This window comes from Mytilus trossulus, chromosome 2, assembly GCF_036588685.1.
Source record: "Mytilus trossulus isolate FHL-02 chromosome 2, PNRI_Mtr1.1.1.hap1, whole genome shotgun sequence".
Lineage (NCBI taxonomy): Eukaryota > Metazoa > Mollusca > Bivalvia > Mytilida > Mytilidae > Mytilus > Mytilus trossulus.
In genome coordinates this window covers 7,829,942-7,857,669 of record NC_086374.1, presented here as the reverse complement: position 1 = coordinate 7,857,669, position 27,728 = coordinate 7,829,942, and the positions used below count along the sequence as shown (strand labels likewise).

The 27,728-nt window shown below is 30.9% G+C and overlaps 1 protein-coding gene across 1 annotated transcript; it reads left to right on the top strand.

Moving 5' to 3' along the window:
* Positions 1–252: 252 nt before the first annotated feature.
* LOC134704815 (aladin-like) lies at positions 253–26,941 on the top strand. The gene is made up of 16 exons (XM_063563598.1): positions 253–353; positions 3,466–3,596; positions 4,461–4,585; positions 5,138–5,193; positions 11,500–11,591; positions 12,273–12,319; positions 13,104–13,262; positions 13,853–13,936; positions 14,192–14,312; positions 16,331–16,455; positions 18,074–18,134; positions 18,679–18,866; positions 19,794–19,861; positions 20,691–20,766; positions 22,421–22,505; positions 26,721–26,941. Exons 2-16 carry the CDS (start codon positions 3,468–3,470, stop codon positions 26,847–26,849), a joined length of 1,545 nt encoding a protein of 514 aa, XP_063419668.1. The 5' UTR covers positions 253–353; positions 3,466–3,467; the 3' UTR covers positions 26,850–26,941.
* The last annotated feature ends 787 nt before the right edge of the window (positions 26,942–27,728 follow it).

Here is a 27,728-nt window from a genome sequence, read left to right as displayed (position 1 = left end):
ACACTTAAGTGGTTAAAAAGTCAGTGTCCTAAAACTTTCGGTATGATGGAACCTGAAATTTGAGGCCAAAATCGGCCCTAACCGGACCTACTCCTTTGATAAAATTAAGCTATCTTTCAAAATTTGAGGTCAATATTTCAATGAATTAATCTAAACAATTATGGATGCATTTTTCTAAAGGTCACTTGAAAATGTGCACATAACGCTGTAACTTCTCCAGGGACGAACATATATACAGGGGCGAAACAACGTTAAGTCCGGAGAAACCTTGGAATAACTCAGATCTACTTTCATTTTGCAAAGATGAAGTTGTAGCGGGAAACATTCGGTTGTCAGTATAAAGATAAGCTTGCGTATGTTTCGTGTTTTGCGTTGTGCAAATAATAATCATTATCCACTCAAAATGAAGGATGTTACATTTCACCCCTTCTCTCCGTCCAATCTCAAGTCGTCAATTTCATAACAAAAACATGTGACAGAATTATCAAGCCCATGAGCCCTGTTTAACTGTTTAACCTTTATATAAACATAAGACATAAAGCTTTATAATTTTAGAGTCGGTATAAGCAAGCAATTACAAACATAAGCTCTGAAGAGCTTTTAAAACCGACATAACAACAAGGAAAACAAAACAAACATATCGAGTCATGCACACAACACAAATGAAATGGTTTGCACATAAAAAGCATATTAAAAGCACATACAATTAGCACAGAGCAGCAAAAGCACTACAGTAAAGATAACAAAATAAATTTGCCATGCTGAAAAAATAAAGCAACAAACCAAAAAATAATGAGCAGAGATTAACTGGTTTTGCAGGCAAGGCATTGGCATGAGCTGCCAGTCCAAGAATTTATCAAGTTCTTGAATTGATTTAAAGATGGTTGCTTACGAAGCTCATCTGGCAGCTCATTCCAAAGCCTAGCGCCGGCATACCTGAAAGATTGTAGGCCATATGCAGTTGATAGTAGGGTTTGAACAGTACAACATGAGAATGAGCTATAAAAATCAGTTGAAAAAGGCTTAACTCATCAGATGGACAAAAATACAAGTAGATGTGGCCAGGTACCTGGGTACTTGTACATCCCAACAACAAAAAGACATTAGGAACAGATCTGAGACTACTCTCAGTTATCTGAAAGCTAGTTCAAAGCCACTTGCAATTAATGAAAAAAAATCATGCTTCTAAGACTAAGACTAAATACTTGGCTAGATAACTCATATCTTGACTTACATCTAGAATGAGAATGAGGGGTTGGTTGAAAACAAAACTTTACAACAAAAAAGATGATTTCAGCTTCCCAATTGTGAACTTTCCATTTCTATCATCTATGTAGCAACATTCCAGCAGCGCATGCATAAGGAATATATATCTCCCAATTGATACAATATTCCCGGAATTGTACATGTTGTATTTCCTATCATCATGATTATGATTTTCTGATAGAGGATTGCTATTCACAAGGAACATGATGAAGTTATTAAACCAAGAGTTCCAAATGGTGAAGTTGAAATCATCCTTTTTTAAATTTTATGGATGCCATCACGAGTTGGTTGACCATCATGAAATATCCATTTCATAGATGATATACGATATGTTCTTGTATGTGGTAACTAAAATACCCTTTCCCAATTTCACGAATGTCAACTACCGAATTAGATTATTTATCGGATTTGTAATATAAGCAACAGGATGGGTGCCACATGTGGAGCAGGATCTGCTTACCCTTCGGGAGCACCTCAAATCACCCAAAAAGTTGGTGTGGTTCGTGTTGCTTAGACTTTAGTTTTCTATGTTGTGTCTTTTGTACTATTATTTGTCTGTTTATCTTTTTATTTTAGTCATGGTTTGACTCTCCCTCTGGTATTTTTGGTCCCTCTTTGGTTATAATTTGCTGCTGGGGTATTTGGTTATAATAGAGACATATATATAATACATTAAACATGTACAAATGTATGTCCCTGGTGATAATTTAAGGTTTGCATTTTGTCAAATTATTAAAATTTAGAATACTAAAATAGGTATTCCATTGGCTTGGATAGAAAACAAGCCATAAATATCATATTTGAGTTCATTTAGACATAAATTTGTCCTTGAGGTTCATTAATATAACTTCAAATTCAATGTTTTCAACAGCATCAATTTAAAGTTGTTGTTTATACAACTTCATCCATTTTCACTTTTAATCATTCAGGCATGTGTTGTAAACTGTCTAGTTGATCACCAGGTAATTGTCAATAATCTTTTATTGCTGTATATATACACAGTCTGCACCAAAAACATTTTCAGCTAATTTACTAGTCTGAAGACCAATATTCTGACATTTTTCTTATTGGTCCAAACAAAGATTTGCAAAAATTTAGTAGTTCAATTGAAATTCTACTAGTCTTGGGCATTGGACTAGTAGCTAACTGTGCAGACTGTATACAGTCGAATCTTAAACACCTTCATTTATTACTTGAAGCTTATTACCTATTAACCTTTTGACACAAAAACAATAACCATGATAACAGGAAAAGGTGACTTTTGTTTTTCTCTGACTTTTCTGATATCAACCTCGAGTTTCACAGACTTTTTCTCTATCAGTATCAATTTTGTAAACATAAATGTCTACTGTAAATTTTTCAAGGTTTACATTTTCAAGAAGTGGAAGATTTCAAATTTTTATGGGAGGGACCGAGGAGGGTCTTAAAAACGGGAGATTTTGACTTCCGCCGGAAGAATCACATCTATGTCAACATTTTGAGAAAATTGACAGTTTGCTGCCCACAGAGGTTAATGATATTTAATGATATTTTAATTATTCGTGTTATCAATGGACTGTGGCAAATACTTGATTTCATATTACAATTTTCAACCTCCATGTACATGTGTACATGATGTACATCTGTTCATAGTCATTATATAAGCACCTTAGTTTTGGAATATTCCACACTTCTGGAACAAATTTAAAAAAGAAGATGTGATGTGATTGTCAATGAAAACACTCTCTACAAGAGACCAAAATGACATAAAGATTAACAACTTATGAACTACAGGTCACCAAAAGTCTTTCCTGTAATCGGGAGAAGTTTATCCTCCTCAATCTAGCTGCAGAACCATAGTAGTACATGTACTTCTACCAAACAAAGCCCAAATAAACAAACTGAATATTTTGCTATGACTAAGGTGCACATATGGACCCCTCCACATATATACATGTACATGATATACATGATATATATGCATACTGTTGAAATGAAATTCAGTTTTTTCACCAAGGCAAGGACGTATAACTATTATACGTCCTGACCAAGCTTTGAAAGCCTCGACTCAAAAATATACTTTCTATACAAATGTACATTGAAACATTATAATAAAAAATTTATGCACATGCACAACATGACATGTCTTATTGTGTTGTCTCTAAGAAGCTTAAATTCAGTATAATAATTGATTGTGAGGAAACATATTTTTTTTTCCAGAAATGAATAGTAACAGTGATTATAGTGTATTTAATACATTCCCTCAGCCTCCAGCAGAGAATGTGGTCACACTGTGTGAACAGAATGGCCAACTTATGACATCACAGGCTGAAAAAATGGCAGGATCTAAAGCAAGTAACACTTGAAAAATCTTTATTATTATTCCATATTAATCAAATTGCAATTGGTTGAATTAAAATCGATTTATATACTATTATATCAATGATATGATATCTGTACATGCATTGAATTTAGCTTAATCAGTCGATAGTTGAACTCAGAGTCTACTGTGGACTTTACCTTTAACCATTATGATAGTTTACCTCAATTAATTTGTGTCCATCTCATAAAGTTTGTACTGTAAATTCTACTGTTTGTATATTTGTCAAAGAATAATTGAATACCATAAAACTGTACATATCATGTAAAATCTAAATATTGTTGTAAATATGATTAAAAACTAACTTTAGAATTTATCAAGTAAAATCTAAATAATATAATCAGAAGGAAGAATATATATAATGATCCTTGAATTGCTAACTTTATTTATTTGAACTAGATGATGTTAATGTTTTGTATATATATTTGTACTATCATTTTTTGTGATAACAAAAGCCTGACAATAAATCTTATTCTGGCATTTTAGTTCAAATTCAATTCTTTCTTGATAGATAAAGCTACTTTTCATAATTGCTTAAAATCAGATCATTTTTGATTTATAATTTCATGAATTTGATATCTTTTATTTTGAGAGAAATATTTTAAGCTTTTGGATACCCATTGTTTAAACCTACCCAGTATTATACATAAATAATTTGGTAACAATCAGGATGAATCCAATATTTAACATCTTATAAATATACGAAATTCCTCCTGAAACCCCAATTTGCTTTGAAAACAGTCTCCAAGATATACTTTATGATATATTTTTACGAACATGACACATGTCCATACCAAATTCAGTGAATGTATTTTATTATTTTATTTTTTAACAGATGCAAGGATATCCAGTTGTTGTTATATCACATGATCATCATAAAAGTTTGTCAGGAAGAGAAAATGCTAAATCAGCATTCCTTCCTCATGATGAAACAGTTTGGAAAAGAGCTATGCATGCATGGTAAGACCATGTTAGATATTTTCTATGGTTTTCAGATATATAATTTAAAGATTCATTTTATGCAAAATAGAAAGTTGAAGTTTTTTTTTGCCAATGAGACAACTGTCCACAAGAGACCAAAATGACACAGACATTAACAACCATACATGCTTTAGGTCACTGTACAGTCTTCAACAATGAGCAAAGCCTATGACTGCTGTTATGACTATGAAGACATCTTTCTTTATTCTTAGCCAAGAGAATCATATAAATTATTCCCTGTGTCCTTGCAAGAAATAATTATGAAGTCAGCATAGCTATTCAAATAGTAGGGAGAACAAATAGGAATGTATCAGCATAGTTGAGTCCAGATTTGACAATCCAACAATATTAAAACAATCTTAATTTTTCATCATATGTCTTGATGTCCATGTGCCAGGGATGCTGCAAGTTTGATGTTCCTGTTTACCATATCAGTGTGTTATTAGCATTGTTAAGTTCTGGTTTTCTTTTAATTAAGACTATGTACAATTTACTAGCAAAACATTTTAACATGTACAAAATTATTTGTAGGTATGAGATGGGCCTCTCAGGTGTCTTTCAAGAAGTAGTCAACAGTAGTGGGGAAGGTATAGTTATTATTGTAAAGGTTTTCATACATTATGAAAAATAATTACACATTTAGAAAGGTAAGAACAGGGCTGTAAATGTGATACAAAGTATGGGACTGACAGCAACCAACCAACACATGCAAACAGTATGTCAAGCTATAAAAAAGAAATAGTTGTGCATAAATAAAACAGATTTACAGAGATCTACCTTTGATACCTTATTCCTTAATGACAAAAAAAACCTGAAATTATAGAAACCTTTAATAAGGTTTCTAACTTAAGAAAGTCACATGAACAGATGACAGGGTTACTTTTAATCACAATCAATGAAACATGAAATAAAAATGATAATTAAAATATTACATCTGTTTACATGAGATAACATTTTTGGGATACGATTGCTGTCAAGCAATCTGTAGACTTTTACCGTTGACTCATGCTACATTCCCTCACGTCATTCATTTTATTCTAAACATTCAGCAACATCTCAGATTCTTATGATTGTCTTGCTTTAAAAGGTAAAAACAAGCGAAACAATCGAACATAAACAACTTTCCTGTAATGTTTTACTCATAATCTCCATGTGTGATATTTTCCTTGACTTATATGCGTGTTTTCAACAACACGGAAAATCAGAATTAAACAGTATTTATATTTAGTGTTTTTATAAATTTAGAAACACGTCAAAGGGAATTCCCAAATTTTGATACCTTGCGAGAGTTCTCTGAATTCCGATCGATAATTCTATTTCTGTCATAAGAACTGAAGTGGAGTATTTCTATATTTTACCGTTATGAAACTGATATTTGATACTGTACTCTCATAAAGAAATGGAGAACCATTAATAAATATCATTTAAATAAACGTTCTTGTTCCAAATCGCAAGTCGCCGTTTGTTTATGTATTAGTGCGCATGTGCGGTCTCATTAGTTAGAGACCAGAAGAATTTTAGAGACAAGAAACGACAAGAAGAATAATATTAGCAACAAGAAACTATTTAGCGACAAGAAAACATTTTTTATTTAAATTACTTATTCGAAATAAATATTAAAAGAAAATGCAAAAGAAAACAATTTCAACGACAGGAAAGTTACTATTGATAAAAAAAAAAAGAAACTTGTAAATCTAATTCAGTTGCTACATTTATTTACATGATATTTTATTAAGTATCACAGGAAGTATTACGTTTACCCTGTCGTTTTATGGTATTACTTTTACTTGTGTTTTAGAACAATAATATATTTTGTCTTATAATTTGTTTTTAAAACTATCTTTGTACAATATATAATAAACTTGCAAAATGCATTATTGGTGCATCATTGTCCAGAAAATACATACACAAATTGTGAAATACAAATTAACAACTGAAATCAAACAAGAGGAAAACATAATTAAAATGTGAATATTTTTCATCATTTTGTTTAGTGTATTGTCTCATTTAACGATATTTATCATGTTTATGCATATTGATAGAAGATTAAAGGAAATTGATGACAATCTTGAGTTTGCAACAGGTGTTCACTATTTACAATAATTGTATATTCTGGCGCGTGTAATTGTTGAAAGTGTTTGTTGGATGTTATTGTAGCAATAAAACAAGGGACACGCACCTCGTTAATCTCATTTGATACTCTAAATTGTGTATTACCTTAGAATGAAACCACAGCTAATGTTGGTCCTATCAGGAAAAAATAATTGTACAGTTAGAAAGGAAATAATATTTCATGTTTTTGTTTCAATAAATCCTTCAAAGGGAAGGTGACAAATCTTTGTTTTCATTTTCATTTTATAGCGTTTACATTTCCTTTTTAATTTCTTCATCTATCAATATGATAATAAAAACTACACAATCCCTTCCTCGCAATTTTTTTAATTTCTTCATCCATCAATATAATACTAAAAAATTATTTTGATGTATTTGATAAAAAAAAAAAATGTTTTCTTGTCGCTTTGTCACTAAATTTTTTCTTCTTGTCTCTTCTTGACGCTTCTTGTCGCTAATTAGTGAGACCTCGCATGCGTATAGTTTTCCTGATTTCAAGGGGTATCAGATTGAGTGATTCCCCGCTTCATTGGTTGATTTGAAACTCATGGGATTCTTTCTATGTCTGTCTGCTATTGAGGGTTATTGTTGTTGCATAACTTTAAAAATCATATGCATAATTTAAATTAGAATAAATGCTTCATCGTAAAAATTACCTATAACACCCCTTCAGCCGAAATGGGGTCTTCCATATTATCGTTTCGAGTTGTCTCCCTTCTGGAAGTATTCGTCAGGAAAAATTAACTCGTTAATGCCGATAAACGTCGTATTATATTAAGAACGATCTCAATTTAAACAGAGGAGTGTGTACGGAAAGGAGTCATGCCCTCTGACCCAAAGGAACTTCAATATTTAAAGAGTAAGAAATGGGGTTCCTCCTAAACTGGTCCGCCGTTCTATATATAGCTTCGCACCGAAGGTCAGTGTAGCGATAAGTGAACACAACAGGGGCCCAGTTTAGAGTTCCTCCTTGATTTAGTGATCAGATACGGCATCAAGTTAACTCGTACCACGGCAACTCATAACAAAAAAAACTTGTACCACTGGGAAGTCGTACCAGTCAGAAAAATATATTAAAAAATATTATGTTTTATGGGTTTTTATTTGTAAACTTAATAAAAATAAAGTTGAATTACTTGAATTTTATACAGGATTTTAATGAAAACTTAGACAAAAATAAAGAATGTTTTTGAGCATTATTGTTTAAACTGATCTTTCAAACTAGAACATAGGAGGATCCAGCCCCCCCCCCCCCCCCCTAATTCGTGGGAAAAATTTGGTTGATTTTCTATGGCTTCATTTATTAAACCACAAGTTATGCTATATTTCTGTAGATTTCATACCAATGATATTAATCCTCTGTTAAAAGAAGCCTATGAATTAAATAAGTCCCTGCATAATGATGGTTTTCATAGTTGGTATACATTTGCTCTAAATATTTCTAAAGAGACTGGATTAAATGCTAAAGATTTTGAAACTTGTGATAAACCATACAATAAAATTAAATATTCCTTAAAGATGAAGTTTAAACAGGTATCACATGATTTTTATACAAAAAAAGTCTTGAATAAACTTTCTTCTATAACAGACAGTTCGAAATTATTTCTATATAGTCAATTAAAAACTGAGATAAAAATTGAAAATTATTTATTAAAAGAATCAAATTTTAAAACCAGACAATTAATTTCTAAATTAAGGGTTAGTGACCATAACCTAGAAGTTGAAATGGGAAGATATAAAAATGTACCCAGAGATCAAAGGTTATGTAAACTTTGTAATAAAATTGATGATGAATACCATTTTTTACTATACTGCAAACTAAACTCAACTTTAAGAGATTGCTTATTTTTAAAGATTAATAATTTAAATCCTGATTTTACAAATTATCAACCACTTTTAAAGCTAAAGCTAAAACAACTTTTAAATCCTAAATCTGAGCTTTTGACAGAAATTGGTGACTTTATAAAGCAATCATTAGAATTGCGAAAATGAGGTCCATGTCCATGAAAGGCTACATTAATTACCATTTATAACTATGTTTTTTTTTATGTTTATATTTGTAATTCTTCACTGTCTGTATTAAATGTTGTATTTGTGTTTGCTTGACCCATATGGGTGTATTTTTGCAAATAAAATTATTATTATTATTATAAAGGGAATCATTGAAGCATGACTGGAGCGGCCCCCTCTTAGGTCAGTCAGCGGGCCCCCCTTAGAAAAAGTTCTGGATCCGCCACTGTAGAACAAACTTAATCCAGAAGAAAGTTAAAACATTGCTTTAACTGTACCTTAAATTGAATATATATATATATGCGAAAGCAAATTTACTGATCTAACATCGTTGGGTTGATGTTTAGACGAGTTGTATATATATATACAGTGGCGGATCTAGGGGGTGGTCCCACGGCGCACCGGACCACCCCCATGACGAACCTCAATTTTTTTTTTTAAGTGTCTATTTTTTCAATAACTAGCTAATTATCACTTAAAATTAATCCTTTCATCGCACTAATTGGTTATGGATTACCTAGATACCTGGAGGTGTCACAATGATAGAATACGGATCAATGCGTTTCACCTGTATACATGTAATTAAATTGTCAAAACAGCTCGTCAATATGAAGAAAGTTGACTTCTTATTTTGAAAGGTAAATACAAATTATTTTTTATTTTTAAGTGAAATTTCCATATATAATTGCATTCTCCAACTAACCGAGTCTCGGTTTTAAATTTCATTTATGTACATTTTGAAAAAAAAAAACCAATCATTATGAATGAATTAAATTAAATTTGTTTATCTATCTCTTTGAGCCCCCCCCCTTTTTCCCCAACATCAACAGCAATTCAAGCACTGAAGTTGGTACCAGCATTTGTACTAAACGCAACATTTGATGAAATTGAACATTTTGTAGACTTTTACCATACTGATTTGCCGAGTCCATCTACAATGCCTTCCGTACTGCATTTGTGGCAAAAGACTTGCGAGTCAATGCTTTCAAAACCAGAAACTGTAGCCGGTGCTCTGAAAGAATGTTGCAAAACCGACTTTCCAATTATTTCTGTTATCTAAAAATCATAGCTACCATGGGGTGACGAGTTGCGAATGTGAGCTATCCAACAGTGAGTTATCACTTCTAAAAACCTACCTGAGAACAACTATGGGACAATTGCGTTGAAACGGACATGCGTTGATGCATGTGCACTACAGTTTGGAACTAAACATAAAACAAATTATAGATAACTTTGCAAGGAAACCCCGCGAAGCATGATGTTGAATGACCTGATAAACAACTCTTAAGTTTGTTAAATTAGTAAATTTTGAACAATTTTACGTAAAACTATTTTTACCGATTCGGAACATTTTTGCTAAACCTTTTTTACAGCTTGCCTTATTCAGATGACAGTTGTATGTTGTACTATTTTAGATTGCAAGATATTGTAAAGAGTCTTAAATAAAAATCAGTTTAACATTTCTTTCAATTCCTTTACCTAGGAATATGTGCATCGCATGGTGTTGTCCAAATTCATGATCTTCCATAATGTCAAAGGTATTTTTTAACCTTTTTCATACCATTCAATATTCATTTGGGACCACCCCCGAATTTGTTTCTGGATCCGCCACTGATATATATTTTTTTCCCGCCAAAAAAGCAATTGCTTTCAACAATTGTAAACATAGCATTCAATAATATATATATCCAATTTAAGTTAATTAAAGCTATAATCCATGATCACAAATTGAATGCTATGTTTACAATTGTTGAAAGCCATGTGCTTTTTTGGCGGGAAAAAGGAGGACCCCTTAACAGGAATCAGTTTCATTTCATTGTTATTTATAGAATGTAAAAATAATTTTGGCAATCATTTTGACTAACTGCTAAGATTTGATAATTCATGAAAAATTTTCTTCGGGTGAAACTGTTAATACTTTAATTATCTACATCTGCCACAGTATTTTCTATCCAATAGACAAGGAACATTAGCTACAAATTGGTCATTGTACATTTTTTTTTACTTTCAAATTATGTACATTTTACAGACTTAAGAGGTATTGAGTGAAAGTAACGTATATCATGTATATTCATCATTTAAAACCATTTAAATAAGTTGGTACAAGTAAGCAGAGGTACGAGTTTGTATTGGTACAAGTTTTTTTTTAATGGTACGAGTTTACAATGGTACGGGATAACTATAATTCGATAAAACACAATGAGTACATGGCTCATACACTTGTAACCGGGATTGGCAATTCTTAAAGTTGAGTGACTATTCAGATTATTTCATTTTGCATGTGCAGTTGAATTAGTTTTGAAAATAATACTATCGAGCTGTACCAGGGTTACCGGCCAAATATGATTGAGACTCACGCATGTTCATGCTTTTTTGCGGCAGTATCCTTGAATCTATTTTTTTCCTCTTTGATCTTTTAAATTTTGGCCAAATCTCATGCATTTGCTTAATGAAAATTTGGCAGAACTACTATACATGTGTCAATGAAAATTTGGCAGAACTACTATACATGTGTCAATGAAAACTATGGCAATCGTATCCCGCAAAGCATTCTGCTCTTTGATTAATCAAGTGATATATACTCCGATAAATATTGTTAATGCTACATTTATTATAATAACCATTGCTTTGGAAGGGTAAGCAGATCTTGCTTCTGTGTTACACCCATCATGTTGCTCATGTTATTACAAACTTGGTGAATAGGCTTATTCAGAAGTTCACATATATGCATATACATGATAAAGTAATTAGTATAATTCCCTTTTTTTTAGTACCACCATGGACTTCTGATTTAGCAAAGAAAACTTTGACCTTGGTTAGATGGACCAGCTCTCTACATGGATCATTATTTCCTCACCTTTCTGTAAGTATATCCTTATATAGACAGACCATTGTTTAATGGACAAAGAATCTATCTGATGCTCAATTTTGGAATAAGAACTAAGTGAAAGCAAATTTTTGTTTAATCATACACACTTTTTTTTAGGGGAGTATATTAATATTTTGTTTGCGTGTATTAGGATTTGGTTTTATTTATTGGCACGATTCCTTACTTGTCCATATTGATTGTAAGTGTATTGGCTGCTTGACATATGTTATGAGTATTTCTGAATCAATACCTGCAATATGTCTAATTTGATTAGCTTTTATTGATTCTTTTGATTTATATGATAAACATAATGAGTTGAAGGTTAAAAGAATTACATGCAAAGAGGTTGCAATCATATAAAAGACGTATGTATCACTAAAAACTAATTAAATTTAAAGAAAATTGAATGTAGGAACATTCAAATAAATAGTACAAGGTCATACTTTCTCAAATCAAATGAAAACTTGCAATATCATTTATTCATTTGAAAAACCAAGGGGAGCATTAGGATAAGAACTACATGTGTATCTGAACTTATAACTTGAACCACTTTGAAATATTAGAATGATGTTGTTACAGAAACAGAATTTGTGTCGTTATAAAGTTTTGTATATATATGTTCATGTGAATGTAAAAATAAATATATAAGCAATAAACAATACTGTTTTGTTTTAGATGTCAAATGAAGATATGATCTGTAAATTCTCCAGAATACATGATTGGTGAGTAGATCTATATAATTATGTTAGTGATCTACTGTCGGAGGTTTCAATTTTAGATAACTTAGATAAAAGTTAAGTGTAAAAAGGTTAAAAGATTGATATTTGAATCTTTTAACAAGTGGCAGAAATATTGTATTGGGTCTCTTAAATTATGGTTAAAAGACTTAACAGTTTTAGTCTCCCCTGCAAACAAACAAAAAGCCACCAAATGAGACTTTGACATTACTATTTAAGCAATTGAGTTTTAACATTGACTAATACCTCAACTTTTCATCTACAATGATAAAAAAATGTATGGAAACATGAATGACAAAATTTTACCAACAAGTAATTTACCATTGGAATAAATTTTAAGGAAGCGAGAAGAGAAAAATGTTAACATTTGCATGGATGTTTTCACATTTATCATGTTTATTTACCATAATGATATAGGAAATTATATACAGTGTAAACTATAAATTGAAGTGAACATTGATATCAATTAGGCTGTTAAATTTCTTTTTTGAATTGTTTTACATTTATCATTTAAGTGCCTTTTATAGCTGACTATGCAGTATGGGTTTAATCATTGTAGAAAGCTGTACAGTGACCTATAGATGTTAATTTCTGTGTCATTTGGTCTCTTGTGTAGAGTTGTGGTTTTTGCAACCATGCCACATCTTTTTTTATCATTAATGTCCTGATAAATATTATTTGAAATTATTTGTAGTAAACCATCAAAAGGTAGTCTTTTTCTGTAAAATGTATAATATAACCAAATTCTGAATTCAACAAATATTTTCAGGAAGAGGAGTCCAGTTCATGCATTTTCCTGGCATCCACACACAGTTAAGTTTGCCTATGCCTTACAGGATGATTCCATCAATGTACATATGGGCAAGAGTGATCTGGTACCTGTACTGAAACATAAACTACAGAAAAATGTGGCAGATTTATCTTGGCAGTATGTGAACTATTTATATAAACCCTAATGATAATTAATTGAGAAGGACTCCCTTAAACATTGCTAAAGATATAAACAGCTTATATGTTTATGTTTAGTTTTCATAAGTTGACGTGGCTATTCTACAAAGAGAATACATATATTTAAAATAAATATCCTTCATATTATTCATGATATGCCAAAACAGTTAGTCTGCATGTTCTGTAATTCTAGTAACCCTAAATTTATTATATTTTCTTAGATTTTAATTAAAACAATGAGAAAACAAACTATTTTTTTCTGTACACTTAAAACATCAAATAAACACACAGAATTATAGCAATACCTAAACATTCATGGATTACCAGTACTAAGAATAAACATTTTTGTAAATGCTTTACACTTTCCCTAGTATGGGACAGTGGTGTAACAGCACAACATAAAAATAAGGTATACAAATCTGCTGAAAATTGCTAAACTCATCAGATACAAGAACAAAAAAAGATTAACAAACAAGAAAGTACTAATCCAAGAGACAATTACTGAAAGCTATGATAAAGCCAAAAACAGGTAAACAAATATATCAATAATTTGTACTGTTTATTTTTCAGACCCCAGTCAGCTTCAGTTTTAGCAGTAGCATGTCAATCTTGTGTGTTGATATGGCACGTAGAACCTACATCTTTAGCAACTAGGTAAACTTCATTTATAGATTTAAAGTACTGTTAAAAAATGAAATGACTGCAAACACGTTATCATTAATTGTTGTGATGCATTTACCAACTGTTAAAGATAAAAGAATGTCATTTAGTGCATTTTATCTTCTAAAACTGTGAAACATGAAATTTTGAGGTTTTTTTTATAAACATTTATTATTGAAAACAATTATTTTGAGACAACAGACTAAAATTATATATATTTGATTTTTAATTGATTTAAATATTTTTCAGACCCTCGACAAGTTCAGTTCAGGTTTTACAACAGAATAGTCATACTCCAGTAACCTGTCTAGCCTGGGATCCTAATGGTAGAATTCTTCTGTCATCCTCCCCTGTCGATACTGCTATCATGGTTTGTCATAATCACAGTTGATATCTCAAAATTATTACTTCACATCTCATTACAAAAATTTTTGTCCAAATGCTGTTCAGATTCATACAACTGAAATCTCAGTAATGATTGTGTGATAATGAGAGTTTTGAAATCTTTGATAGCAATAGGAGAGAATATGAGATGCAATTTCTGGAAATATAACATATATATATGTTACAGTAAATAGGTGAAATTAGGAATTACTCGTAATTACTAAACATTTCAGTAAATACCTGTAATTACTAGCCAATTTAGTAATTACATGTATTTACTAGTTGTTTCAGTGATTACTGGTAATTACTGATTTTTTCTTGTCATTTTTACAGCTATTTACTAACTTAATGTTTTTGTTTTAAAATCAAAAACATAATTCAAGATACCAAATAAGAAAGTGCAGGGGTAGGGATTTTAAGGGAGCTTACTTAAGGATGTAGGAATATAAGGCACATCAAAAGTGCTCACTCTTTAGTGTTTGGGAATTGAAACAGGAAAATGTTTGTTTTTTAGGCCTCAAAACTCCGTAAATATATGCATGCAAGACAATGATATCAATCCGAAATTGATTTTCATAATTTTGTTAAACTAAAATCTTAATCATGCACTGTGTTTTAAAACTTTAAAATAACTTTCTCCAAATATCCTTGATTTCTACCAAACTTGGACAGAAGCTAAATGTTTATGATCATAAAATAATATCCGAAAGTAAAGTTTGTAAAAGAAATCCTTTTTATCCTATATTACTTATAAACAGGATAAACGGACTAGTTTTTTTCCCCAGTTAACATTACATACACTCTGCAGTTAAAGTTTTTAAAACATTATACTTTATAAACCATCCTGGATTTTTACCCAATTTTGACAGAAGCTTCTTATAGTACTAGTAAAAAATAGTATCAAGAGGAAAATTTTATACTGATATTTTTTCCTCATTTTTGTTGAGCCTGCGATTAACAGAAAAAGTAGGCGAGACGATTTGTTCTGTAAAACCCTTACAATTTTAATAACTTAATACATCGATAACCGATCTCCAGCTAGGGGTTGAATTGAAGGTCACATGAATACGTATTAAATAAGGTCCAAATATTAACTCGCAAGTGCACAACCTATCAACCTTGTTTCTCAGCTAATTTAACAAAATAGAACCAGATTGGCTGCTGAATTATAATTGTATCATATCATATTTATGATTTAACAAACCAAAAAAATATATTTATTTATTTTTATATCTCGAAGCTAATACACATAACAGTTCATTCCAGTTCCCAACCTACATAACGTTATCTTATCTTTAAAAGGTACTAAGTCTAAATATTCTTCAAACAGTTTTTTTAAAGTTAAAACATAATGCTTTGGGAGAATTTTCCATTTTTGATGTCTGCTGAAATTGCTAAAAAATATATGTATAATGCTCAACTTTAACCAATTTGGATTAAAACTAAAGTTACTCTGATTTAACCATATATTTAAAATTCCATATTTATTCAAGATATTTTTAATACAAATCAACCATTCAATATTTTAAGAGTACTAACTGATCTTCTATATATATAGCTAGTTAGTATTACTATAACTTTTGATCATCTGACCATAATACAACATTGCTTTAGCAGTCAGTAAATAGGTGTAAAAATGCATTTTAAAATTAGTAATTACTGGTAATAACTGGACCGTTTCAGGAATTACTTGTATTAACTAAGTGCATCGGGAATTACCTGTAATTCCTAAATTTTAGTAATTACATGTAATTCCTAATTTCACCTATTTACTGTAACATATATATATAACATGATATTAGAATGCAAAATTTAAAGTTTTGATAAAAATGACAACTTTCATATTTTCTCCTTAATTAAAACTTTGATATGTAAATGATATGATATACAGAATAAATTTACTCGTATTGATAAAATAAAATAGACCATTGCTAACAGTATAGACTTGTAGTAGCAAGAATCTTCCAATATATTTTAATTTCCGTAATATTTTTTTTGTTGCAGGCCTGGGATGTTGCTATGGAAACATGTACACCTTTAAGACGTGTAGGGGGTGGTGGTGTATCGTTACTGAAATGGTCACCAGATGGCAGTAAAGTATTTTCAGCAACACCATCACATTTGTTTAGGAATTTAAAGCAAACAATTGAAGGACAACAAAATGAAATGTTCAATGTATCTTCCATTTTTAGGCATAAATTTACAGTTATAAAATAGATTTGTTTTATATCTATTCATTATAATTAAAGTATCAGCAATTTTATATCATCAACGTGATTACATACATTTATAGATGTAATTAACCCAATTGGTATGTTAGCAAGTTCCTATGTTCATATGATTTAAGTATTTAATTTTTGTTGAGCCTGCAACTTTAGTTGCAGAAAGCTCGACATAGGGATAGTGATCCCGCGGTGGTGTTTGCTAACTTCTAAAAAGGTTTATATTTTGGAAGGTGAAAGACCTTAATGCTTCACACTTTGTATATAGATGCCTCATGTTACGAAGTTTCCGTCAGTCATATGTCCTTGACCTCATTTTCATGGTTCAGTGACCACTTGAAAAAAAAGTTCAGAATTTTTGTAATTGTTGAATTCTCTCTTATTATAAGTAATAGGATAACTTTATTTGGTATGTGCGTACCTTGCAAGGTCCTCATGCCCATCATACAGTGTTCACCTGACCTCGACCTCATTTCATGGATCAATGAACAAGATTAAGTTTTGGTGGTCAAGTCCCTATCTCAGATACTATAAGCAATAGGGCTAGTATATTTGGTGTATGGAAGGACTGTAAGGTGTACATGTCCAACTGGCAGGTGTCATCTGACCTTGACCTCATTTTCATGGTTCAATGGTTATAGTTAAGTTTCTGTGTTTTGGTCTGTTTTTCTCATACTTTATGTAATAGGTCTACTATATTTGTTGTATGGAATGATTGTAAGGTGTACATGTCAAGCGGACAAATGTCATCTGACCTTGACCTCATTTCCATGGTTCAGTGGTCAAAGTTAAGTTTTTAAGTTTTGGTCTTTTTAACTTATATTGCATGCCAAAGGTCAACTATATTTGGTGTATGGAAATATATTATGATCTATATGTCAGTCCAGCAGGTTTAATTTTACCATGACCTCAATTTCACGGTTCATTGCACAGTGATAAGTTTTTGTGTTTTGGTCTATATTTCTTAAACTATAAGTAATAGGTCAACTATATTTGTTGTATGGAAGCATTGATAGCTGTACATGTCTGTCTGGCATGGCTCATCTGATCTTTGTTTAGATATCATGGTTTATGTTAAGGTTATGTGACAGTTGTAATAAGACTTTATACTTCGGAATATCAACATAATAACAATGATTAGTAAAGAAGGTGAGACATTTCAGTGTGTGCACTCTTGTGATTTCTTACAAACAGTTTTAAATTACAAAATTATGTTAGGGTCACAATGACCTATATTTTTTTTGTTAGTTTCTTAGATTTAAAATTCAGTGTTGAAATTGGTTCAAATGATGATAAAGAATATTAAGTGTTTACTTATATATATTTTATATTTACATTTCTGTTACTAGAGCTTAAACAATTATACATCACTTGGAATTTAACACAGATTTTTTAACACTACAATAAGACTGAACATTTTATGCTTAGCCAGCACATATAGAAAAATTGTTAAAGTGTTAGAGATCATAATTGATGTTGATTAATTTTAATGTTAAACAATTCTAACTGATTCATTTGTATACAGAGTATGGGAGACAACTAAATGGAGTTGTGAAGTATGGACCAAATGTACAGGCAGAATTAAGGTAAGTAAAGTGGGATTATCATTCTTTGTGAAGTATGGACTAAATGTACAGGCAGAATTAAGGTAAGTAAAGTGGGATTATCATTCTTTGTGAAGTATGGACTAAATGTACAGGCAGAATTAAGGTAAGTAAAGTGGGATTATCATTCTTTGTGAAGTATGGACTAAATGTACAGGCAGAATTAAGGTAAGTTAATTGGTATTATCATTCTTTGTGAAGTATGGACCAAATGTACAGGCAGAATTAAGGTAAGTTAAGTGGGATTACCATTCTTCTATTAGTTAGGTAATCCAAACAGGTTTCTTGTGTTTAGGATCCAGTGTCTCGGTTAAATAATTCTTGACTTTAGAAAAAAAAATATACTGTGAATAATGTAAGGCTAAGATATTGTATTATAACTTTGACTGTATTGTTTCTCCTTTGTATATTATCATGAAGGTCTTTTATATCTTACTAATTGTATATGGTAAGGTTTTTTCTCATTATTTAAGATCTGTTATTGAGATATAAAGGTATCTGATTTGTCAATTCATTTCCAAATCAGACAGCTTGTTGGAGTCCAGATGGAAGCATTTTGCTGTTTGCCACAGAAAACGAACCAATCATATATTCCTTGTCATTTTCCACTGCACAAGATGAAAGAAAGGCTGTAATTGGTGGATCACATTCAGCAATAGCTGCTGTGGACATATCAGAAGTCACATTACAAGGAGCTGATGGCAAAGATTTCAAGTATGAATAACCCAATAATCCTAACCTTTTCTGATATGTTCCCAAGGTTAAGTAAATGTCTATACTATAGGTATGTTTTGTCGTCACTGACAATGATTGTATAAAGGTCATGTTATATTCTTATATGCAGGTTTATTTAATATCATTTATATCAGTTATAGTATTTCAGTGTATCCCAAACTCTGTCTGTCAAAAAGTCTTTCAGTCAGACAGAAATATTCAGAATTTCAGTTGAAAATGTAGTAAGAAAAATCCGTTTCTTTTTAGGTCTTAAACCCTAAAAATGTTTGTCACAGACTGGTATGCAGTTTTTCTTGTTTTATCTAGCAGTTGATGGAAAAGAAAAGTTATGGTGTATTTAATCATACCAAAAATCACTATATGCACTAAATTAGCAGCTAAAGTAAAGGCTAAGGGACATCATGATTATTGCTGTCCTTCATCTCAAAGTTGCTTTACATTTTTCTAGATTGCTTTTATTTCCATGTATATATATTCCTCTCTGTTTACAATAACTGGTTTTGGTGATACAGTTGTCTGTTTAAACACAATTTATACACTATATCTAGCTTACTGGTTAACCAAACAAATTGTCACCAGTTTTTTTCTTGTACAGCAGTTACTGAATATATATTTACAGTTTCCTCTGTTTACCAAAGAAAAATAAAAAAAAAAATTACAATGCATTTAGGCATATATATAAATGTCTAAGTGGATCTTTTTGTCTTAGTGAATCTTTTATTTTAGGAAAATTGCATTAATGTTGATAGCAAAATTTTGAAATTTCTGTTCATTTTTGAATTCACAATTTTATATATATTTACTTGGTTATATATCTATTAACATTTTTTCCCATTACTGTAAACAATTTAAAACTTGGCATATTTAATAGTCCAGTAATATAAATAAATATGTTATCCGTTTTAGAACAGGAGGTTTAGTACATAGCATGGTTTGGGACCAGACAGGTGAAAGATTAGCAGTATTACTTCAGGGTATGTGCTTTCCTTATAAGAATGATAAAGGTGGAAACTGAACATTGGAAATTAAAATAAGCATCCATCTATCAATTCTCCCAACAAATATTCTCATCACTTTTCTCAGGTGTGAGCTAAACATGTGTCACGCTTGAATATGTGAGGGCTTTTATGAGCCTCCTTCCTATTTTACAAACTTTGAAATTTTTGAAATTTTTGAAATTTTTCAATAGGCTAATGAACTTAAAATTTTTGTCAAACATTCCTAAGCACTGCTGAACAGAAGTTCTTCATATGGTAAACAGATTGGTAATGATGATTTGTACCATATAGGTGCTTTACCAGGCTATCGTACGGCTACTGTCTGTTGTTTTTATACTTTGAATTATAAGGGGAGTAATATTATCTTATTGTGACTACATGTCCATTTTTTGTTTGAATTATTTCCCTTGGACAGATGTCATATGCATATTGACAGTGGACATTGATACACTGTTCATCTATTTGATTCAATTATTACTATTATGTTTCAGTCCTAAAATCTGATCAATTTCTGTGTTACACATTGACAATATATAGTCTATAGAGTCGTTGTAATATGTACATATCAATTTGATATGTACCATTTGACTTTTAACTCATTTACCTCATTAAAATGGTCACTGTGAATCAAGACATTGTATGTTTCTTAATAACTGTTTTAGTTTTACTCAGAATAATAATGTTGAAGATATTCTTTTTGAAAAAAAAGTTTGATATGCCTTGAAAATTAATGTTATAAAAATTGTTCTTAGCTTGTTCTATTCATAATGATACAAAGAAAATACAGTCTGATGTTTTATTATAGATAATGGTGGACATATAAAGAGACAAATTGTATTGTTCAGGACAAAAGTTGATCTGGTGCTGGAAATAACTCCATGGTGAGTACAAAGAAATTTATTCCATTGTGAGAACAAGGGAAAATAACTTTCTGGTGAGTACACATGGAATATCTCAATAGTGAGTGCAAGGGAAATATCTCAATAGTGAGTACTAGGGAAATATCTTTCTGGTGTGTACAAGAGAAATATATCAATGGTGAGTACAAGGGAAATATCTCACAGGTGAGTACAAGGAAATGTCTCAAAGGTGAGTTCAGGGGAAATAATCCCTTAGTGAGTAAAAGAGGAATTAACTTAATGGTGAGTACATGGAAAATAATGCAATGATGTTAAAAGGCAAGATATTCTTCCATGGCGAGAAAACTGATTGTGTGGCATGGATTTTGCTCATTGTTTTAGGCTGTTAAGTGACCTATAGTTGTTTACAATATCAATGTCATTAAATCTCTTCTTTGTATTTTTATGATTAAACTATTCATGTTATAACTTCAAAATAGTTCCTTAATGTGTTGCTAGATATAGGAAGATGTGGTATGAGTGCCAATGAGACAACTGTCCATCCATGTCACAATTTATTAAGGTAAACCATTATAGTTCAAGGTATGGTCTTCAACAAGGAGTCTTCAGCATGTTGTCTGTCTAGTGAATTTTTAACTATTTTGATTCTGATAGAAAATTAAGTGGTTGTAACTAAGTTTATTTAAATAAAGGGTTTTAATAATGTAAAATTTAAATGCAGCTAAAGTGTTATAAATATCTGAAATACAAGTGAAACTCTTTAAATTAATTTGAAAATAGGAAAAGACTATTAAAAATCATTCATAATATCATAATATATAAAAAAAAAAAAAAATTGAACTGGCCCTCCAATGTTTTTATTTACCTTGCATCAGGATATATAATATAATGTCACAAGTGATTAAGTGATTATTAAAGTATACTGGTTGTTATTTTGAAATCTTTACAACAGAAAACTATACATATTATAACCATTGTTCATGAAAGTAGTAAGTGATAGTTCTTAGTTTAGGTTTAGAATACAAGTTATATGGTTCGCTACTGACCCCTTACGGATCCATAGAGGGTTAGTAAAATCCATAGGGGGTTATGCCGGAGGCCGAGTCCCCTATGAATTTTATTAACCCTCTATGGATCCGTAGGGGGTCACTAGTTAACCGTATAACGAATTTATAGGACGCTGGACTTTTTCTGCGACGTTTTGTTGAAAAATAAACAATGAAACACAACAACATTAATAGATTATGTCGCCATTAACGCGTCATGAACCCCATATGAAACTTACTAACCCCATACAGTCTCATAGGGGGTCACCACGTGACGGCGTTTAACCAATCACAACGTGATAATACATCTGTGGTCCGATAACAAAGAATTATAATGAGGTGATAAATACTTTTTCTAAGAGCAATCTCAAATTCAATACCAAACAAAATAAACAACATTGGTTAATTTAAATTCGAAACTGAATGAACAAGTTGCAAGAAAACTAGTTTACAAATAAATGATTTCAGTTATTATAATTATGAAAATTCAAAAGTTCATTGTATCTAAACTGCATTAAAAGACATTTTTGTATTTATTAAGAAAAGGTTGATGAAAATTAAAAAAGGAATATTGTTCATTTATTCTTAACCTAAAAACCTTTTTATATCATGACATTTTATCTTTGTAGTGGCTTTGTACAAGGAGAACCAACAGCTATCCCACATCACATATCATTTCAACCTAAATATGACAATGGTGCTATTCTGTCTGTGGTAAGTATAAATATACATCAATTGGTAGAATGTCATTGGCAATCATACTACATCGCCTTATTTATTGTTTATTTATTTGTGGATTAAGTTTAAGTTTATTTTTGTAGTATGTTAAGTTTGGAATAATTATAAAATAATCAGAATAATTTAAAAGAGAGGTACATGTAATCTTCTCAAGCTTATCATTTATTATTCAGTATTAAAATTGAGAATCAGTATTAAAATTGAGAATGGAAATGGGGAATGTGTCAAAGAGACAACAACCCGACCATAGAAAAAACAACAGCAGAAGGTCACCTTCTGGTCTTCAATGTAGAGAGAAATGTATGCTAGTATGCTATTTAGTTATACTACAGTTTTATTGGGGAAAGACGGCTTCAAGCCGTCAATCCCCTATGGGGTTGACCAGAGTGACATTCCCTCACATCATTCATTTTGTTTTTATAGTGTGGATAACCCCCCAACAAATCTTACTTAGATTGAAGAGAAGGAGACCCAGAAATGAATAGTTTGACTTTAAACACTTTTTTACACATTTCCCTTCTGTTTCTCACGAAATTATCGTATATTCAGCTCTCCTTTACACTATTTACGTTTCTTTTACAATTCCGGAAAATCAGTATGACGAGATATTCTAAATATATCCAACCTACATTGGATTTTATAGTGACGTCATTCTTGGAATGTCACACTACGCAGAGGCAGGGATATCCTTCACTGCTTATTTAAATCATTCTCAGAGATCCTGCACTAATTACAAATTGGTATTTGTTTAATTTGAACATAATAATGTTTGCTGTATGATTCAAACATCAACATGCAATACTTTAATATGTAGATAAACAACTTTCACAGTAAACAGAGATGGTGGGGTTACATGAGATCATAGGGGAGAGAAACGATTTTATTAAGTTTTTCTGTAAAAATTATGTTTTGAGAATCTTCCTCCAATTCATGAACACCTCATTTGATGAGTAATTATCCACTAAAATAAAAGTTAATGTATTTAAACACTTAAAATGTGACATTTCATTGGATTAGTAGTCTTCCATTAAAACTAAATTTTTGTGTACCAACATAATCATTGTAATGGTAAAAAAAATGTTGCATTTTGTAGTTTAAACCTATTTATTCATGAAATTTACAAATATTTCAAATTTAGGATTTGGAAACAAGCTTCACATAGTTTACATCAATCATATTGTTTTTTATTAGTACCTGTTTCCCTGTGATGAGAGTTGTAACTGGGAACTTTATCACTAGAAATGTAAAACTGAAGAGATTTTTCAGTCCACACTTTCTTAAGAAAAAACTTAAAAATCCAAGAGTACTGTCACAAAATAATGGAAAATGGCCCTAGCCTGTAGTTCAGTGGTTACACAATTAAGATTTCAAAAAATATTGTAGTTGTTGTGAAATGACAGAATTCAGTTGAATTTTAGATAATTAAATATCAACTTTAATCAAATGTTTAGATTTAGAAGATGCAGATCACTTCCATTGGTCCAAATTGAACCCTAAACTAAGAAAATAAAATTACATAAACAACAATTGATTTCAATATTGTAAACCTTTGTATATGTTCTAGCTGTTCTCTTTTTCATTCTTTATATGGAGACTATCAAAAGATACCCCACCCTTAATTAAATAGAAACAAGGGCCGTCTTGCCCCTCAGAGCTATTCAGCTCTTTGATTAAATTGGTGTTTTCATAATAATCCTTTATTATGTTCAAATGCAGCTGAAACAGGACATAATATAAGCACCTCTTTTATGACAGCTTCAATTACCCATGACTTATAATATCCCCCAAAAGGTGATCAAGGACAAATAGTACTGTACAAGGACATAATACAAGATTAATATGGAAACACCCAATTTATGACAACTTTATTAACCTATGACTTGTAACCTCCAAAAGCTAATCAAGGATAATTGACACTGCACAAAGACTCGTACAAGATTAACAAAAATTAATTGGTGAATTTTTATTAAAATACAAGTACCGTCAAACAACTTTAAAGAATAAAGATTTGCAATGAATTACTCTTCTGTTCACAAGTAAATTACAACTATGTGTGTCTCCAGATTTTTACGAACTATCTCCCCATCAAAACGATGTCACTGATGTTGAACAATAAGGTTAAAAGTTTGTGGAGTGACAAGTATTTGAAGTCCCCCTTGTGCCAATGATGGCTTTCATTAATGGCCTTTTTCATTGCATTAAAATTTTAATACACATTTTTTTGGTTGATGCCCTGTTGGAGAGGTGACCAATCAGGGACTTGGTTATTTAATGCTCCAGTATAGATGTTGCATTAATAATTTACATCTAGTGTTTTATCACTCACAACTCTTCTGAAACTACAAGTTTACAAGTTTATTCCGAAAAACCTTTGTGGATACAATGGTATAACAGAAAACAATAACAACAAAGTAACCCTCTGTCACAGCGATGGTGAAACAAGAGGTTTTCATTGAAACATTTAAACATGTACCGGATTGTCTTTAAAAAATTATTAGTAGTAAAGCAATAATTTAACATAACAATGTTCCCTTTTCTCTTTATAATAGAATATCTTGGTTTCTTGTTTATAACACTGTTAATTGTTAGTGTTTCTTCTAGAATCCTCAGCGTTCTTTATTGTTTGGTAGTCAAATCTTGTTTGGACACGTGGAAACCTTTTAAGTTGTGACCTGTTAGAAAAGTTTTTCTCTGCATACTAGTTAACTGGGTATTCTGTCAATTTCAAGGAATCCTTAGTAAAAAAAATCTGTACAAGTTCTTAATGTTACATGCCCTCATATATAATTATAAACACTGGGAAGTCCAAGGTCAAATATTATACAGGTAATTTATTTACAAATAGTGACTGAAAATCCCCCATGGAAATTTTGAAAAGTTGGAAGATATGAAATAATTGTTATAAATAACCCTCATAATGATTAAATTATGCCATTAAAATCCTATAACTGAACAATATATATATGTATATCAAATTGCTCATGGGTGAGAAAATCATGTGATAAAGTTATAAAGATATAAAAGCTTATCTATAAATCAGCATTTTCATCTGATGAACATAAAATTACTTCCTGGTCTGCAAACATTTGAAATAAAAGTCAGGATTATTAATATCAATTTTTATATGATATAGTGTAGCTTTCAGATCAGCTTTGTATTGTCTGTTGTGAAAGATGACTATGTTATATCATGAATATGCCATACCATCACATCAAATTTTAATATAATCATATATCATCTAATAATGTAACAACTTTAAAGATTGATGTTTTTCAAATGATATGTGGTTTAACAAGGCTAACACCATTATAAATATAAACTTCATTTCAAATTTAACCCAACAATGTTACTGAAATGTTAGTTCCTTTCTCCGAGGGATTCAAACCCTTTTTCAGGTTCTTATGTCAATATTTCCAGCACTATATCCAGTCCAATAAAACACCCAACCAAATAGTCTTTATAAAAATATAGCTGTTATATATTGGTTTATAAGAATATATAACTGTTAGATATTGGTTTATAAGAAAATAGCTGTTAGATCACTTAGATGTTTTGGTTTATAAGAAAATAGCTGTTAGATATTGGTTTATAAGAATATAGCTGTTAGATATTGGTTTATAAGAAAATAGCTGTTAGATATTGGTTTATAAGAATATAGCTGTTAGATATTGGTTTATAAGAATATAGCTGTTAAATATTGGTTTATAAGAATATAGCTGTTAGATATTGGTTTATAAGAATATAGCTGTTAGATATTGGTTTATAAGAATATAGCTGTAAGATATTGGTTTATAAGAATATAGCTGTTAGATATTGGTTTATACGAATATAGCTATTGGACAGGGGTTTCAATCAAAACATAGATGAATGAAAGATACACCACCTACTTGTCACTATACACCATATATTGTGTTACAACCCTAGACAAAAGGTAAAAATATTTTCAAAGACTAATTTGCAGATCTATTAAACATTGTTGTGCTTAATCTGAGACAAACTATATATAAATTATAGTGTTGTCCCTGTACTTTGTCACATGTTTAGACATTTATGAACCACATATGAAGAACTTAAGTATTATGTAACAATATAATGGATACATGATATTCAATTTATAATATACCAGTAAATAGAAATTGGTTATCTTGTTTACTATTTATGACATAAATCAAGCATTTATGTCTATTACAGATATGGTCTACAGGGAACCTTACATACATCCCTTTATACTTTGTTCCAAGCAGAGATGTAGAGTTTCACCAGTTCCAGCACACATCAACAAACATGAATGGACAGATTCTTTCACCATTGCAGTCTTGATGATTTAAATCAGAACTGTATTTTGTACATTTTTGTCTGAATTGCTAACATTTTTGTAAACATGCATGAAGCAATATACATTTCATTTTCAATGTTTACTTTGTGTTATTCTTCTAAAAGCCAATATACGCAGAATATATGAAACATTAACTAGGATATGCCTATAGTTTGTGTAGTAAAAGCTTGATAACAGTATTGTACTACACAAGCATCAATGCTGTTTATTTAACCTCTGACATGGTAAGCATGACATGATTCTATCTAAGTCTTATAAGAAAGTTACCAAGAGTATACTACCTTAAGGGATATAGCTAGGAGAACCAAGGTTAAACAACCAAGTGGTTGTTCAATCCTCAGAATTAGTTCAGTAGTAACCAGCAAGCCTACATTTATGCTGCAAATTGAACTATAAGATAAGGGTACAGATTTAACTCGCTTATTGGAATAACCAAAATGTATCTTGATTTTAATCTTAAACCACAGATTTCTGAAGTTCACAAGTAATATGGGTAAAGGGTGAAAGGAACAGTTATTCATTAATACACATCTGGCAAGTATGAAATCTTAGAATTTGATGTGACTGTTATACAAGTGAGAGGTTTAGCTAGCTATAAAACCAGGTTCAATTCACCATTTGTTACATACGAAAAAGCATGTAACAAGTCAGGAATATGACAGTAGTTATGAATTGATTTGATGTGTTTGAGCTTTTTGGTTATGCCATAATAGCCATTCCTTTTCGAATTTTCCTTATCTGACCAACTAATTTTACTTAGGTCTTGATTAAAGTGCTCTTGATTAAAGTAAAAAATTGGGTAAAAGTACTAAAAGAGACATAATTTGTCAACTTTTCAAAGAATTACAACAAATTTTGACATT

Coding starts and splice junctions, on each gene's coding strand:
- LOC134704815 (XM_063563598.1), top strand. CDS start 3,468: ATGAATAGTAACAGTGATTATAGTGTATTTAATACATTCCCTCAGCCT. Junction 5,194..11,499: donor AGTCAACAGTAGTGGGGAAG/GTATAGTTATTA, acceptor CCTTTTTTTTAG/TACCACCATGGACTTCTGAT. Junction 18,135..18,678: donor AATGTACAGGCAGAATTAAG/GTAAGTAAAGTG, acceptor TTTCCAAATCAG/ACAGCTTGTTGGAGTCCAGA.